Source organism: Erythrolamprus reginae, chromosome Z, assembly GCF_031021105.1.
Source record: "Erythrolamprus reginae isolate rEryReg1 chromosome Z, rEryReg1.hap1, whole genome shotgun sequence".
NCBI classification, from domain to species: domain Eukaryota; kingdom Metazoa; phylum Chordata; class Lepidosauria; order Squamata; family Dipsadidae; genus Erythrolamprus; species Erythrolamprus reginae.
In genome coordinates, this window is record NC_091963.1 from 139,503,267 (window position 1) to 139,520,500 (window position 17,234).

General features: G+C 41.7%; 1 protein-coding gene across 1 annotated transcript; it reads left to right on the plus strand.

Moving 5' to 3' along the window:
• The first annotated feature begins 6,755 nt into the window (after positions 1-6,755).
• On the plus strand, positions 6,756-16,961 carry KLHL33 (kelch like family member 33). Its single transcript, XM_070728591.1, has 4 exons — positions 6,756-7,290; positions 8,651-9,599; positions 13,513-13,683; positions 16,346-16,961. The coding sequence occupies exons 1-4, from the start codon at positions 6,756-6,758 to the stop codon at positions 16,959-16,961; spliced, it is 2,271 nt and encodes a 756-aa protein (XP_070584692.1).
• Positions 16,962-17,234: the final 273 nt, after the last annotated feature.

Here is a 17,234-nt window from a genome sequence, read left to right on the forward strand (position 1 = left end):
CTGGAAAGTTGTGTGGTCTACCTCTGAAACAGAGGTAGTTATGTCATAGGGAACTTGTTGTGAAAGTAAAAACAGAAAATGAAAACTGTGGATTAATGTTGACATTTATTAAAGGCAAATTACATTAATAATCAAGTTCTGTGAACTTATAGATGGTGAAAAAGCAAAAGTCTAAAATAGACTGGGAGAAAGAAAGAAAAACGAAGGAAGAAAGAAAAAAGAAAGAAGGAAAAAGAAAGGAAGAGAGAGAGAGAGGAAGAGAGAGAGAGAGAAGCAGGAAGGAAGGAAGGAAGGAAGGAAGGAGGAAGAACAATGGTTAGACAAGCAAACAAGAACTATGCATTAAGCAAGAATGAAAATTAAGATAGATTTGTGAAAGATTTCTAAGACCACAGAGATCAAATTTGTTAAATTTTTCCCACTCATTGAAAGGGGAAAGCTGGTCTTTGAAACAGGGAGCAAGAGAAAGGCTTTTGAAATAATCTGAAGAGGGTTATTAAAATCAGCAAGAGAAAAGGAGACCAAGAATTGATGAAAAGAAAAAGGGAAATTCAGATGTAAGACCCTGATACCTATGAAAGGAGCTGAGGAGCGTGTTAAAAAGGAGAACTTGGATGACTTCAGTCTGGCTTCACTCTTTGTCCTATCTATCACCCTTCCGCCTACTGAATTACAACTGTCTGGACTTCCTGGTATTTTTATTACTTAACCCCTGGCGTCTCAGAAGTAATTAATGGATTCAGGTCATCCGGCAATTCAAGATAGATTTCATAAAATAAAAAAATCCCTTCCCATCCACCTTGATAGGGAATATTCTGACTTTTTCCCAAAGAACATCAAGTCCAGATTAAACTTTCTCTGGGGTTTAGCGTTTCTATCTAAAGTTTCAGAGACAAAGCATTCCCAAGATGTTTCTCTGGGTGTAGTTTGTGTTTTTTCTGTGTGTATTCAGATAAATACATAATATGCACACACATATAACACCAGTTTTTAAAAAAAAGAGGGAGAGAAAAATCAGAACAGGCCGAGACATACAATTCTAAACGAGTCAAAAATTTCTCACCTAAGAAAAAAATTATATTGCTAAGTGAAAATGTGCCTTCTTTTACCACTTTTATTTATTATTAATTAATTAATTAATTGGACTTGGGGGGGGCACTCACAACATTTCAATAAAAAACAGTATATAAAACACATCTAAATACAATGAATATAAATATTTTTTTCCTGCCACATTGCTTAAGTGAAGTTGGTAACCATTAATAACACTGTTGTTAAGTGAATCTCGTCAGAAGGTCACTAAAGGGGACCACAGGACTTCTCAACCATCATGGATATGAAACAGTCACCAAGCCTCTCAGAATTTAAATCACACGGGGGATCCTGCAACGGTCATAAGTACAAAAAAGGATGACGAGTCTCTTTTTTCACCGCCGTTATGACTTCGAACGGTCACTAAACAAACCGTTGTAAGTCAAAGACTGCCTGTATGTTAGGAAAAGAATTTATCTGTGCTAACTTTAAATGAACAAGGATTTATTTTGCTTTTTCAGCATAATAAGGCAGTGCGGTAACGATGAGTTCATCCCCTCCCGTCTGGACTATTGCAATGTGAAGAGTGTTCGGAGACTTCAGCTGGTGCAAAATGCAGAGGCACGTGCAATAATGGGTATACCTAGATATGCCCGTATTAATCCATCTCTACACGAGCTGCATTGGTTGCCAGTCGGTCTCCAAACCCAATTCAACGTATTGGTTATCACATTTAAAGCACTAAACGGCTCAGGGCCAGACTATTTATGGGACCGCCTCCTCCCTCATACCTTATTGCGGTCAGCAAGGGCCCACAGAGTCGGCCTTCTCCAGGTCGCATCCACCAAACAACGTTGGTTAGCGGGACCTCAGGGAAGAGCCTTCTGTGTGGTGGCTCCGACCCTATGGAATCAACTGCCCCCAGAGATTTCCTCCCTACTGGTCTTCCAGAAAGCCATTAAGACCTGGCTTTTCCAGCAGGCCTGGAATTAGATTGACTGCTGTGTATGTATGGTTCTTTTTAGGATATTGTTTTATTATATTACTGATTTTTATATTACTGATTTTATTGTGTATTTCAATTGTATTTTATTAGTGTTGTATTTATCCCACTGGTTAGCCGCTCTGAGTCTGCTTCAGAATGAGTGGCATATAAATAAAATTAGATAGATAGATAGATAGATAGATAGATAGATAGATAGATAGATAGATAGATAGATAATAGATAGATAGATAGGTAATAGATAGATAGATAGATAGATAGATAGATAGATAGATAGATAATTGATAGATAGATAGATAGATAGATAGATAATAGATAGATAGATAGACAGACAGACAGATAATAGATAGATAGATAGATAGATAGATAGATAGATAGATAGATAGATAGATAGATAGATGTAGTGCCTGTGATTGGACAGTTATGACATAGTTTTATTTCCTTCTGTGGCACTGGTGGTGGTGGATCACATTCCATCTGCTAGATTAATGCATGGGCTGGAAATCAAAGCTAAACATAACCAGCCGGTCTTGTCTGCCCAACCTGCCCCCCTTTTAATATCTTGCGCCTGGCTATAATTAACTTTGCAAGTTAGCATCAAAGCTGATGGTCAGCATACCAGAGAGGTCATGCCATAGCTACGGATACCACGAAGGCTCAAGAAGGACCCCCGTCTCAGCAGACACAGGTGAGAGATTTGGGCTAGGGATCCCCCCCAAGGGAGTAGCTCTGTCAAATGTGGGAGGGTGGAGGGCGATGGGCTTAAGAGTCATGTGTCATGTGTGCATTTCGCAACTCTTCTGTGGGATTTGCATGTCCTCCCTGTTTCTCCCTTCTCAGACGGAATTACAGCTCAGGCATGATTGTTCTGTAAGAACCAATGGAAAATGATAAGCCTTGTGAATATAAAGGCACATCCCGAGACAAGGGTTTGTTCGTAGATTACCTGAGATCACGCATCACACTAAGGCTGAGACATAGTGTGACTCACGACATTGGGGCTCAAGATGTTGCACGAACCCCAACCACCGTGGTTTGTCAATCGATTATTGCGGTTAGTATGCAATGCAAAGTTAACTGTGACTTACCAAACAAAACAGGGCTGGACGTTTTGCATGGATCCGATCTCTCACTCAGAACAAAATGGAATTGTATTCATGAATTGTCAGAAATTAGGAGGGAACGCCTAATTTGCAATTGTTTAATAGGGGAGTGTTAATCCCTGATTCAGATCACAGAACCGCAACAACAACATATCCTTTTCCAATTAAAACACACATGCATAGCCATGTTCGTTTCCATTATGGATTGGCTATACTGTATAGGATATTTTTTAGGGGGGTGGGGAGCAAGGGAAAGAAGAGAACATATCAAACTATTCTGGCAAATTGTGTGTAAATTTTTTCAAGAACTACCAATCAGTTCTAGTAGCCAAATTGTTTATTTATTTGTTTGTTCGTTTGTTTAATTGTTTATTTATTTATTTATTGAATTTGTATGCCACCCCTCTCCGAGGACTCATGAAAACATGAAATATGAAATATGATATTTCATGATATTTCATGTTTTCTAAAAAGTACAGTCTTTATCCTACACACAATTACTTTGTGTGTTTGTAATGAGGGCATTATTTGTTTGTTTGTTTGTTTGTTTATTGATTTGATTTGATTTGATTTGATTTGATTCGATTTGATTCAATTTGATTCAATTTGATTCGATTCGATTCGTATGCCACCCCTCTCTGCAGACTCGGGGCGGCTCACAACAATAATAAAACAATTCATGACAAATCTAATAATTTAAATTTTTTTAAAAAACCCGTTATTAAAGCAGACATACACACAAACATACCATACATAAATTATATAGGCCTGGGGGAGATGTCTCAATTCCCCCATGCCTGACAGCAGAGGTGAGTTTTAAGGAGTTTATGAAAGGCAAGGAGGGTGGGGGCAGTTCTAATCTCTGGGGGGGAGTTGGTTCCAGAGAGTCAGGGCCGCCACAGAGAAGGCTCTTCCCCTGGGACCTGCCAAATGACATTGTTTAGTCGATGGGACCCGGAGAAGGCCCACTTTGTGGGACCTAATCGGTCGCTGGGATTCGTGCAGCAGAAGGCGGTCCCAGAGATATTTTGGTCCGATACCATGAAGGGCTTTATAGGTCATAACCAACACTTTGAATTGTGACCGGAAATTGATCAGCGACCAATGCAGACTGCAGTGTGTTGGTGTAACATGGGCATACCTTGGGAAGCCCATGATTGCTCTCGCAGCTGCATTCTGCACGATCTGAAGTTTCCGAACACTTTTCAAAGGTAGCCCCATATAGAGAGCATTGCAGTAGTCGAATCTCGAGGTGATGAGGGCATGAGTGACTGTGAGCAGTGAGTCCCGGTCCAGATAGCGCCCTAGACTTATGTCCATTTGTTTAATGACAATTTGAAATTACAATGGTGCTGAAAAATATTATTTATGACCGTTGAACTATATACCGTATACTGAGGTTTATAGATAATTGAAATGGTATGTGATTTCCTATTTTTAAAAAATTTTATACTTAAGATTTTTAAATTTTATTGAAGGTATATGATGTTGTAAGCATGTTTTTTTATGGTGTAGAATTTTTTAAAAAATTGGCAAAAAAAGATTTATGAGCACTGCAGCATCCCCATGGTCATGTGATCAAAATTTGGATGCTTGGCAACTTGCATGCTATTGATGATGGTCCCAGGGTCATATGGTCACTTTTGTGACTTTCAAACAATCAGAATCAGCAGGGAAGCCAGATTCACTTAACAACTGTGGCAAGAAAGGTCATAAAATGAGAAAAAAATTCATCTAGCAACTGTCTTGCTTAACAACAGAAACTTTGGGCTCAGTTGTGATCATAACTCAAGGACTTCGATGCATTTAGTCATTCTGTCATGCTCCTCCATTGTCTTCTATGTTATTGTTTTTTATAAGTTTTATTATATAAAATACAAAAATTTTGGTAGCCCTTCACTAATTGTCACCCAATAATCTTTGTGAACTGTCACCATTTTTATTAATAAGATTCATTGTATTCTTTCGAATTATTTGATCTTCATGAAAAAACCACCCTTTTTCTTTACCCCTTTTAAAAAAGTGCTAAATGTTTTGACTCCAAGTCAAAGCTTTCTAAGGCATCTTTTTCTTTTGTACTTCTTACCTTACAAGCTTCCTAACAGACAGGAAGCAGCGGGTGAAGCTAGGAAAAATCACATCAGATACATGTACAATTAGCACAGTGCCCCCCAAGGCTGTGTACTCTCACCACTTCTCTCTATACACTAATAACTGCATCTCAAATGATCCATCTGTTAAACTACTGAAGTTTGCAGACGATACAACAGTGATTGGACTCATTCAAGGCAATGATGAATCTGCATACAGACGGGAAGTTGAACAACTATCCTTGTGGTGTGACCAGAACAATCTAGAACTGAACACACTCAAAACTGTAGAAATGGTGGTAGACTTTAGGAGAAACCCTTCCACCCTTCCACCTCTCACAATACTAGACAACACAGTATCAACAGTAGAGACCTTCACATTCCTAGGTTCTGTCATATCTCAAGACCTAAAATGATAACCTAACATCAAAAACATCATCAAAAAAGCACAACAAAAAATGTTCTTTCTGTGCCAGCTCAGGAAGCTCAAGCTGCCCAAGGAGCTTCTGATACAGTTCTACAGAGGAATCATTGAATCTGTCATCTGCACCTCTATAACTGTCTGGTTTGGTGCTGCAACCCAACAGGACCGACACAGACTTCAGAGAATAATCAGAACTGCAGAAAAAACAATTGCTGCCAACCTGCCTTCCATTGAGGACCTGTATACTGCACGAGTCAAAAAGAGGGTGGGGAAAATATTTACTGACCCCTCGCATCCTGGACATAAACTGTTTCAACTCCTACCCTCAAAATGTCGCTACAGAGCACTGCACACCGAGACAACTAGACACAAGAACAGTTTTTCCACCGAACGCCATCACTCTGCTAAACAAATAATTCCCTCAACACTGTCAGACTTTTTACTAAATCTGCACTTCTATTCTACTAGTTTTTCTCATCATTCCTATCCTTTTCCTCCCACTTAGGACTGTATAACTGTAACTTGTTGCTTGTATCCTAAGATTTTTATTAATATTGATTGTTTCTTCATTGTTTATTTGACCCCTATGACAATCATTAAGTGTTGTACCACATGATTCTTGACAAATGTATCTTTTTCTTTTTTGCACGCTGAGAGCATCTGCACCAAGACAAATTCCTTGTGTGTCCAATCACACTTGGCCAATAAAATTCTATTCTATTCTATTCTATTCTTTATACAACAGTATTACATTTAGATCCCTTTATAGTTTTTACATGCTTTCACTTATATTTTTCTCACTGGATCATAAGAAACCATCATGGTTTGTGTGAGGGAGATTTCTAACTTGATGACATGATGATGGTGATATAGGATCAACCAAAAGAAGACAATATGAAAAGTTTCTGGTTCTCCCAAATCTACTGGTTGAGATGTTATTAAAAAGAAAGAGGTAGAGTAAGGATTTTGACGTTGCTTCTCTCATGAGGAGTGCTAAGAATCATTTTGGTTAGGTTGGTTATGTAGTACTAATACAGGGATCACCCATCTATAAATTTGGATTTTTATTCCCCTCACAACTATCTTTTTTTTTTCAGAAAAGGATGACCTGCATAGACAGATCCCCAGGGGTGATGGAAACTCCAACAGAGCAACAGTTGGAATTGCGGAGTGAGGGCCACGCAGAAGGATTTTTCACTGCAGCTCTCCAGCTGAAGGGACAGGACCTCCTTGTGGATATGACTGTGACTTTAGGCCAAAAAGACTACAAAGCCCATAGCATCCTTCTAGCCGCAGTCAGCTCTGTCTTTCTGCAGCGTTTGGAATGCGGTGTGCAAGAAGGGATGAATCTAGATGGTGTGACCACATCGTCTGGCTGGGAGGCCATTTTGAATTTTGCCTACACGGGAGAGTTAGAGCTCACCGCAATCATGGCTGAAGACATCCTTGAAGCAGCCGAGGCCCTGGGTGTCCCTCGTGTGGCTGAAAAATGCAAGGCACTGTTGATAGGGACAGAGAATGAGGACAAACTAAGTCCAGTGGAAGAGAAATGGAAGACACTACAGAGGCTAGAAGAGATGTACAATGAAGGCATTGGTTGGGACACAGAACTTAAAGCTGAAGGAGATACATTTCGAGGTATTGGGTATTATTATTATTATTATTATTATTATTATTATTATTATTATTATTATTTATTAGACTTGCATGCCGCCCTTCTCCAAGGACATAGTCTTTAGATTATGTCTAGTCTAATGAAAAGAAGGACTAGGGATGACATGATAGCAATGTTCCAATATCAAAGGGGCTACAGTAGTGGGTTCCTACTGGAACAGATAGCAAAAGTTAAGCTGTGTGTGCAGCTTTGGGTATCTTGTGTGTGTGCGCATCCCAATATGGTTTCATTTCTGCGCATGCACATGTGACATTTCAGTAATTTTCTTTTGCTTCCACACATGCGCAGAAGCAAATAATCACCAAAATCTTGTGCATGTGCACGCCCCCCTGCGAGATTTTGCTTCCTGCATATGCGCAGAAGCGAAACCATGCTGGGACCTGCGCACACACATGCAACACATTCAAAGTTGTGCGCGCAGTGCACCAGTAGCTGTGGAAGGGGCGATCCGCCCCTGAGGGGCTACTATATCGCCCCTGAGGGGATATCAACCTATCTTCTAAAGCAACTGAAGGCAGAAAAAGAAGCAATGGGTGAGAACATCAAGGAGAGAAACAACTAGAATTAAGGAGAAATTTCCTGACAGAACTATTAATCAGTGGAATGACTTGACTCTAAAAACGGAGATTTTAAATAAAACATTGGATAATAATTTGTCTGAAATGGTGTAGGGCAGTGATGGTGAACTTAAGGGAAGGGTGCCACAGGTGGCATTCGGAGCCATATCTGCTGGTATGCAAGCTGTTGCCCTAGCTCAGCTCCAACGTGCAGGTGTGTGCCGGCCAGCTGGTTTTTGGCTTGCACAGAGGCTCTGGGAGGGCATTTTTGGCTTCCAGAGAGCTTCCTGGGAGATGGGGTAAGGGCATTTTTACCTTCTCCCAGTTCCAGGGAAGTCTGGGAAGCCTGGAGAGGGCGAAACATGAGCTTACTGGGCCCACCAGAAGTTGGGAAACAGGCCATTTCTGGCCTCCAGAGGGCCTCCAGGGGGCAGGGAAAACTTTTTTCGCCCTCCCCAGGCATTGAATTATGGGTATGGGCACTCAGGTATGCGCTTACTCTCTTCTGGCACTAGAGAAAAAAAAGGTTCGCCATCACTGGCATAGAGTTTCCTGCTTGACCACGGATAGGACATGACGACCTTCAAGGTCTTTTCCAACTCTGGTGAATAAAGGTAGAGTTGAGAGGGAAGCAAAAAACTAAGAGTGCAAGGCATCAGTGGGTTGGGAAGAATTGGAAAACTCTAGATTTGGGGTAGATAGGCACCACAATCTGTGGCCAAGATACAGCCTCTCAATTTCCTGACCTCATCTTCTCTACTTTCAGTTCACCGCTTGGCCTTGGCATGTGGCTGTGAATTCTTCCATGGTATGTTTACCAGCGGCATGAAGGAAGCTCAACAAGCCAAGATTCCTCTTTGCACCCAATTCACTGCAGCTGACTTGGGGCTGATCATCTCCTTTGCTTACTCAGGAATGCTTAGAGGTGGGTGGGATTATATATTTGAAGCTGCACAAGCTGCTCTTCAATATCAAGTCTCTGGCATCTTGGACCTGTGTTTGGATCTGTTCCGCTACAAGCTCACTCCAGAAACCTGTTTGGATGTTCTCTCTTTTGCCCGTGCTTATGGCCTACATGATCTTGAAAACACTGCAGAGAAGTTTATATTAAACAGCTTTGTTCATGTCACGAAAACGCCAAAGTTCCTAGATCTTCCCATAAACCAGCTGGTGGATTTCCTTAGTTCTGATTCCCTGTACATCCTCAATGAATTAGAAGCTTTCCAAGGAGCTATCCGTTGGTTGACTGCGGACTGGGCTGGGCGAATGAACTGTGCCGAGAAAGTACTACACTGCATCAGATTTCCACTGATGTCCAATCGAGAGATAAAACAGGTTAGAAAAGAAGAGATAATGGCCGATTCTGGTCGCCTCTACCACCTCATGGTTCAATCCTTAGCTAGCATTCCACCAGGTCCTTCCAAGTTGGAGCAACTTCCTTGCCGGGTGAGATATCCAGAGAAGGTCATTGTGATTAGTGGAGGAGATACTTTGACAAAAAATATGGCTACTCGGAGCCCATGCCAGGATTTCTGGTTCACCCACCGCTTCCTCAATGGCATCGGCTTGGTCAAACAAGTAGCGTGGCGTCGCCTTGGGTATCTCCCGGAGAAACCACGATTCCGGCATGCCGTGGTGGTCAAGGACAATAAAATGTATCTCTTTGGGGGAAAGCATTATTATGGCGTCAGGGATACCATGTGTTCAGTGTTCAGGTGAGTTGGAAAACCCACTGCTTAAAGCCAAGAATTGGGAAGGAAGGACAGAACAGGTGTGGTCCCATTTGGTGAAGGGCTGCAAATATTTTTACAGGACAGAAGGAAGGACAGAACAGGTGTGGTCCCATTTGGTGAAGGGCTGCAAATATTTTTACTACACTGTGGGTGTTGCTTATTTTGTGGGTTTGGCTTGCTGGTCATGTGACCAGGTGGGAGTGGCTTGACGATTGCGTGACCAGGGGTGGCTTAAAGGTCATACGCCTGGCTTAAAGGTGGCCAACTTGACATTACTCACGTCAAGGGTTTGGGTTAGGGTGCCTGGCCTCTCCTCGCCTCAGAGAGATACAATTTCCCTATCTATTTACTATTACTCAACATCCAAAATATACTATTTAATTCTATGTATGTATGCCATATGTGTACATACATATTACACACAGGCATACAAAAATATACATTATCTGCTATGTTAGCTGTACAAACACACGCACACACAGCTCTTCTAAAATTATACACATTTAATCTCATTTACTGTGATAGGAAAAATATACCCAGAGCCCAGAAGGGGAAAAAAAAGAAGAAAATTCATTTTTTTTCTACGGGTTCTGTATACCTGCCAGTAGGAGCCCATCACTGGTCCTATTCCATGAAGATGCTTTTGAGTAAGAGTGGAAAGGTGTCAGATTTAATGTTTAATGAAAGGTCGGATGGTTGTGAGTATGAGGGAGGGAAATAAATGAATGCTGGAAACAATCAGCATTCCTGGTAAGGTATCTGAAACCATAGATGAGGGTAGCCGAAAGATTTTTATATGGTTTTCCAGTGATTGGGAGTGCTGGTTGGGAGCTGATCATAAGTCACCGTGTCCCCAAGTTTCATGACGAAGCCAGTGAACTAGCAACATGTCTATAGAAATTCTCAGTTACTGAGATCATGGTTATCTCAAAGATGCATTTACAGAAGGCAACCACACTTTCTTTGAAAATGTTTCACTTTTCATCCAAGAAATTTTATTTATTTATTTATTTATTCATTCATTTATTCATTCATTCATTTATTTATTTATTTTGTCCAATACACAATGAGGGTTTTAGTGGGTATATATCTATATACACATAGTAAAATACATGATGAAGGTTATAGAGGAGATACTCATAGTAAAATATATCTAAGAAAGAATAGAAAAGAAGATATAGTAATAGAACATATCAATGAAAGAATAGAAGAAGAGATATAGGAATAGAAGAAAGGTATAGGAGATATAGGAGAGCAATAGGACAGGGGACGGACTTGTGCACTTGTACTCGCCCCTTACTTTTATTATATTACTTTTATTATAGAACTGAAGAAGCTTCTTGGATGAGAAGCAAAATATCTTCAAGAAAAAAACAAGTCCAGTTGCCTTTTGAAAAAGTTCCTTTGAGTGAAATGTCAACAATTTATATCCATCCATCCATCCATTTTATATGAGATGTTGGGATCCTTATCACCAGGAGCTTGGTCATCTGTCAACTGATTTTCACACACACACAACTCAGAAAAAATAGAGTAAAATTTATAGTACTCAGAATACTTAGGACAGGTACTCCTAATGCCCTGGAATACTTCAGAAGTTGCTCTCTGTCTGTGTATCCCAAAACTAGAAGAGAAAACTGATCTATCAATCTTTATTTTGTTCTACATGGCCTGATTTGGATAAATAACTATCCCAATAACGTTATTTATTTATTTGGACTTATAAGCCACCCAACTCCTGAAGGTCTTTCTAATATCTATCAAATGTTACTTTAGGGCATATGACCCCATCATTGAAATAACTGGCTTTCTGTGTTTCCACAACACATCTCTCCTTTATATTATCCAGATAAATATGTTGTGGAAATCAAAACACAGCTTCATAAATCCCAGAAGGTTTTAAGAAGGTCCAGGGGGGATTGTGGCTTCTCAGTCCTCTTGCAAATACTAATTAGCCAACTTTCTACATGTGGACTCTGCAGCTGAGAAATAAGAAACATAATGTCCGTAGTTAAACTTTCTTAACCAGGAGGAATATATCTCTCTAGGGATAAGGACCAAAGGTCCCCTCAATACCAATTGGGAGACAGAGTTAACAAAATATCAGAGTTGGAAGGGACCTTGGAGAACTTCTAGTCCAACTCCCTGCTCAGACAGGAAACCCTTTACCAGTGATGGCGAACCTATGGCACAGGTGCCACAGGTGGCACATTGAACCATATCTGCTGGCATGCAAGCCATTGCCCTAGCTCAGCGCCAACTTGCATATGTGTTCTGGCCAGCTGATTTTTGGCTTGCACAGAGGCTCTAAGAGGACTTTTTTGGCTTCCAGAGAGCCTCTGGTGGGATGTGAGAGAGTGTTTTTACCCTCCCCTGGCTCTAAGGAAGCCTTTGGAGCACTTACAACTTCTGGAGCTAAGTTGTCCCACTGATTAATTGTTCCAATTATTCTGACTTGCTCCTTAATTCTAGGTTGCTTGTCTCCTTAATTTGTTTTGATCCATCTATTGCTTCTTGTCCTGTCCTCGGGCACTTTGGAGAATAGGTTGAACTCCTCCTCTACTTTGCAATCCCTTAGACCCATGATGGGGAATCTATGGCACACATGCCACAGGTGGCACGTGGAGCCATATCGGAGGGCACGCGAGTGCGCACCAACTGATTTTCAGCCTTGGGAAAGGCTGTTTTGACCCCTGGACACATCAGGGAAGCTTCCCTGAAGTCCCAGAGGCAAAAAAAAAAATCACCCAAAGGACAAACTGGTTGGTTTGGTTTGCCTCTGTGCTGTTTTTTGCAGTTCGGAGGGATCAGGGAAGCTTCCTGAAGTCCCGGAGTGAAAAAAACAGCACAATGGGCAAACCGGAAATGTGCCCATTGGGTATTTTTTTTCACCTCCGGGCAGTGGTGGGTTCTCAGCAGTGCAGTCCAGAGTGCCGCATCAGTAGGAACCCACTCAGTGCAGTCCAGAGTGCCGCATCAGTAGGAACCCAAAAATGCAATTTTTGGCTACTTTTTTCCGGAGTCTCGGTGTGGGAAGAAGCCCTCCCGCCTGCCTTCGTCTTAATGGTGACCTTTATTCTTCATCTGAAGGACAGCTGAGAAGCTCCTTCTTAGGAGACACCAGAAAATAATTGCGGAAAATTTATTTATTTATTTATTTACTTACTTACTTACTTACTTACTTATTTATTTATTTATCTATCTATTCTATTCTATTCTATTCTATTTTTATGCCCCCCTTCTCCTTAGACTCAGGGCAGCTTACAACATGTTAGCAATAGCACTTTTTTTTAACAGAGCCAGGCTATTGCCCCCACAATCCAGGTCCTCATTTTACCCACTTCGGAAGGATGGAGGGCTGAATCAACCTTGAGCCGGTGATGAGATTTGAACCGCTGACCTACAGATCTAGCAGTCAGCTTCAGTGGCCTGCAGTACAGCACTCTACCTGCTGCGCCAACTCGGCTCTATTGCATCATCAATGGGTTCTTACCAGTGCAGCTCTCTGGACTGCACTGTCAGGAACCCATCACTGCCTCCGGCGCTTCAGAAAGACCATGGAGGGCAGCACAGGGGGGTGGGGTTGCACATGTGTAGGCAGGGAGGGAAGGGGGTGGGCACATGAATGCATGCTAGCATGCCCACACACCCCATTTTGGCATGCAAACCGAAAAAGGTTCACCATCACTGCCTTAGACATTGGAACACTGCTATCATGTCATCACCCTGGTCTTTCTTTGCATTAAACTAGACATACCCAATTCCAGCAACCATTCTCCATATGTTATAGCCTCTAGTCCCCTTGTTCTTCTCTGCACTCTTTCTGGAGTTTCAGCATGTTTTTCTTACATTGTGGTGTTGTTTCCCCAAAGAGTCCTTATTCCTCCTTTTACAGGTTTGATCCTCTTTGTGGGACTTGGGAGCGACTAGCTGACATGACCAATTGCCGGAGCTATTTCCCTGCGGTTTTCCTGCATGGTTTCTTCTACGCTCTTGGGGGGAGCTCCAATGAGGTGTATTGCCTGGATTCTGTGGAGTGCTATGAACTTCAGAGCAACACGTGGAGGTAGGCACTTGTGGAGACTTCGGCAGAGGTGCTAGGTCCAGGTCTGGAAACCATGCGTTGCAAAGGATACAGGTAGACCTCAACTTAAAAGATTTTGTTAGTAACCGTTCTGTCAACCACCAGAGAATTCAGGAGATCCAGGCAGTTCAAATAGGTATAAAGATTTATTGTAAGTTTAAGCTCTCTATAAGAATCTCAACTACTAACAGTTAAAGCAATTTGGAGGTTAAAAAAACAAATTCATGGTGTATTTTTGAAGTATTTATTTTATTTTATTTGACTTCTATGCTGCCCAATCCCGAAGGACTCAGGGCAGTTTACAATAACATTAAAAATACAATAAAAAGAAGTCGAATATAAAAGTCTAAAATTATAAAACCCCAGTTAAAAACCCACAGTTCGGCTATCCAATTATGTACATGCATACCATTCAACACAATTTGGCCATGATAGATGTTAATTCATGCCCCCTGTGCCTGCCAGGTCTTCGTGGCCTTGCAGAAGGCCAGCACGGTGGGAGCAGTACAGGCGTTGTGGGGGGGGAGTTGGTTCCATAGAGCCGGGGCAGCAACAGAGAAGGCCCTCCCCCATGGCCCCGTCAACCTGCACACCTTTCCCCCCCTAAAAGAGGCTGAAAATTTGGGTGCATCTTATACTCCAAATGTAGCTTTTTTCCGAAGCTTTTTTCCCAGCCCTAACAAGGTGCTAACGATCTTCCCAGCTCTTTCCAGCTTACAGGCTTGTTTTCATTGCTACTCTTTCTGAAAAAGTTTTTTTCAGCTCTAACAAGGTGTTGGGCTTGCAGGATATTTTCATTGCTACTCCCTCCAAAGAAGATTTTTTTTCCTGCCCTAAGTCTTTGGAGGCTTGGTTTCATTCCTACTCCCTCTGAAAAAGTTTTTTTCCAGCCCTAATCAGGGGGTAAAATAACGTGCTGAAGATGACCAGGATGCTAGCCAGATGAATATCTGATGGGTAGATTTCCCCCCCTATTTTCTCCCCCCAAACTCCAAAAAAATGGTAAATCTCTTGTGGGCAGCAAGGGACCCTTGCCTGATGATACGCTTGACCCCTCCTTCAGACTCCTGGTCATCTACTATCCATTCGAAGGTACAATAACAGTGAAAAAAGTGACTTATGATCCCTTTTCACATTTACAACCATTGTTCCATCTCCATGCTCACATGAGCAAAATTTGGACATTTGGCAATTGGCTCATATTTATGACGGTTACAGTAATCATGTGATTACCTTTGCCAAGCTTCTGGCAAGCAATGTCAAGGGAGGAATCCAGTCTCACTTTGTACGTGTGTTACTAAATTAAGAACTGCAGGGATCCACTTCACAACTGTGGCAAGAAAGGATGTAAAATGGGACAAAGCTCACTTAACAACTGTTTTGCTTAGCAGAGGAATTTGGAGCTTGGTTGTGGTCATAAGTCGAGGACTCCCTATGAATCTGAAGTGGCACGATTTCAGAAGAGAATTTAATTATCGGTTTTTCACAAATAATTTATTGGGTTTTGACAGGCTAGCTAAACATCACACTCTACATACACTCCATGGTCCAGCAAAGCAGTTATTTTCATGTCCCTAATTTTCCTTTAGAGGGAAATGATGACTCAATTGTTAAAGATGCTGGAAAGTTGAGTTTGAGACTCGAGCACTGTGGAAGAGAGTGAGTTCTCATTGCTCGCTCCAGCTCCTATAAACCTAGCATTTCAAGCATATAAAATTAAGTAGATTAATAGGTATCACCTTTTATTTATTTATTTATTTATTTATTTATTTATTTATTTATTCTTTGTCCAATATACAATACATATGGAAGAGAATAGACATTAAGTAATATATATGACGATAGAAAGTAAAAAGAAGAGAAGTAGATGGGAGGGAGAGAATATATATGATATAAGAGATAAGGAGAGAATATATATTATATATATATATATATATATATATATATATATATATATATATATATATACACACACACATACATACATACATACATACATACATACATACATACATAGATAAGGAGAGAATATGTATGATATATAAGATAAGGGAAGACAATTGGACAGGGGACGATAGGCACACCAGTGCACTTATATACGCCCCTTACTGGCCTCTTAGGAACCTGGAGAGGTCAATCGTGGAGAGTCTAAGGGAGAAATGTTGGGGGTTGGGAGTTGACACTATTGAGTCAGGTAATGAGTTCCACGCTTCGACAACTCGATTGTTAAAGTCATATTTTTTACAGTCAAGTTTGGAGCGGTTAATATTAAGTTTGAATCTGTTGAGTGCTCTTGTGTTGTTGATAGAAGGTAACAGTGTTCTACATCAGGGGTAGGCAAAGTTGGCTCTTCTATGACTCTTCAGCTCCCAGAATTCCTGAGCCAATCATGCTAGCTGAGGAATTCTGGGAGTTGAAATCCACATACCATAGAAGAGCCAACTTTGCCAACCCCTTTTCTACATGCATATAGCCATATCAGCCACATTGATCACAGAAAATGTCTTCAGACAACGCTGACTCCCTCAGCTAAGAAACGGAGATGAACACCACACCTTTTCAATTGGACACAACTTGAAAACGAAACCTTTACTCTACCTTTAATTTTCCATTATTTATTCATCCCCCGTTTGTTTTATTTCAGGCCCTGCGCATCCTTGCCTACCCCAGTCTGTGGCCATGCAGCTTGTGTCCTGGATGGATGGATCTATATCACGGGAGGTAGCGACGGCTCCTGCCGCTGCCAATCCTCCATGATTCGCTATCATCCAGATGGCCCACCTCTCCTTCTGGCCCCCATGCAGGAAGAGCGTGCCGGGCATGTCATGGAGGTGCTGAACGGGCGGATCTACGTAGCTGGTGGTCTGCGATGGCGGGATGGGCACGGGGGCTACGCTGACCAACTGGCCTGCGAGGTGTACAGTCCGGATCAGGACGTTTGGGTCACCTTGCATCCTCTTCCCCAAGCTCATGTCATTGGTGCATCTGCCGTCCTGAACGGAGAACTGTACATCCTGGGAGGATATAGCCATAACACCTATCGTGATACGCATCTCATTCACTGTTACAACCCTTCCCACGACCGTTGGGTCAACCTGGGGACGATGCCCCAGGCTTACGCGGATCTACAGGCTTGCATCTTAGAAGTGCCCTCCTCTTACAGACAAAGTGAACCATCAATCCCGGAAGCTCCTGACTTGGAAATCCCTTCTGAGGCTTCGCTGGATGTGCCTTACCAAAATTCTGGATCAAGCAGCTGAAAGGCTGAAGCGTGGCCTATTACACTTCAAAGATCCTGGATTTGCATGGACAGACAGGGGTTCAAGCATTTTCCTTGGTTGATTTTGGGTCATGGAGATGTTTTCTGATGCAGCCTGTTTCATGTATGCTTTGAGTTCTTGGCGAAAAGGCAATATAAATGCTAATGTTAACGAAAATACAACTAATCTTTGACTTATAACCAGAGGTGAAATGCTACTGAGAGCACACAAAGAGCACACAAAGCGGACTAGTAGCAGACTTCAGAGGATTTC

Bases quoted from the DNA above. Each gene is read 5' to 3' on its own strand.
- KLHL33 (XM_070728591.1), top strand. From the start codon at position 6,756: ATGACCTGCATAGACAGATCCCCAGGGGTGATGGAAACTCCAACAGAG. The intron at 7,291-8,650 runs GTATTGGGTATT...CTCTACTTTCAG, and splicing joins TGAAGGAGATACATTTCGAG to TTCACCGCTTGGCCTTGGCA. The intron at 9,600-13,512 runs GTGAGTTGGAAA...CTCCTTTTACAG, and splicing joins ACCATGTGTTCAGTGTTCAG to GTTTGATCCTCTTTGTGGGA.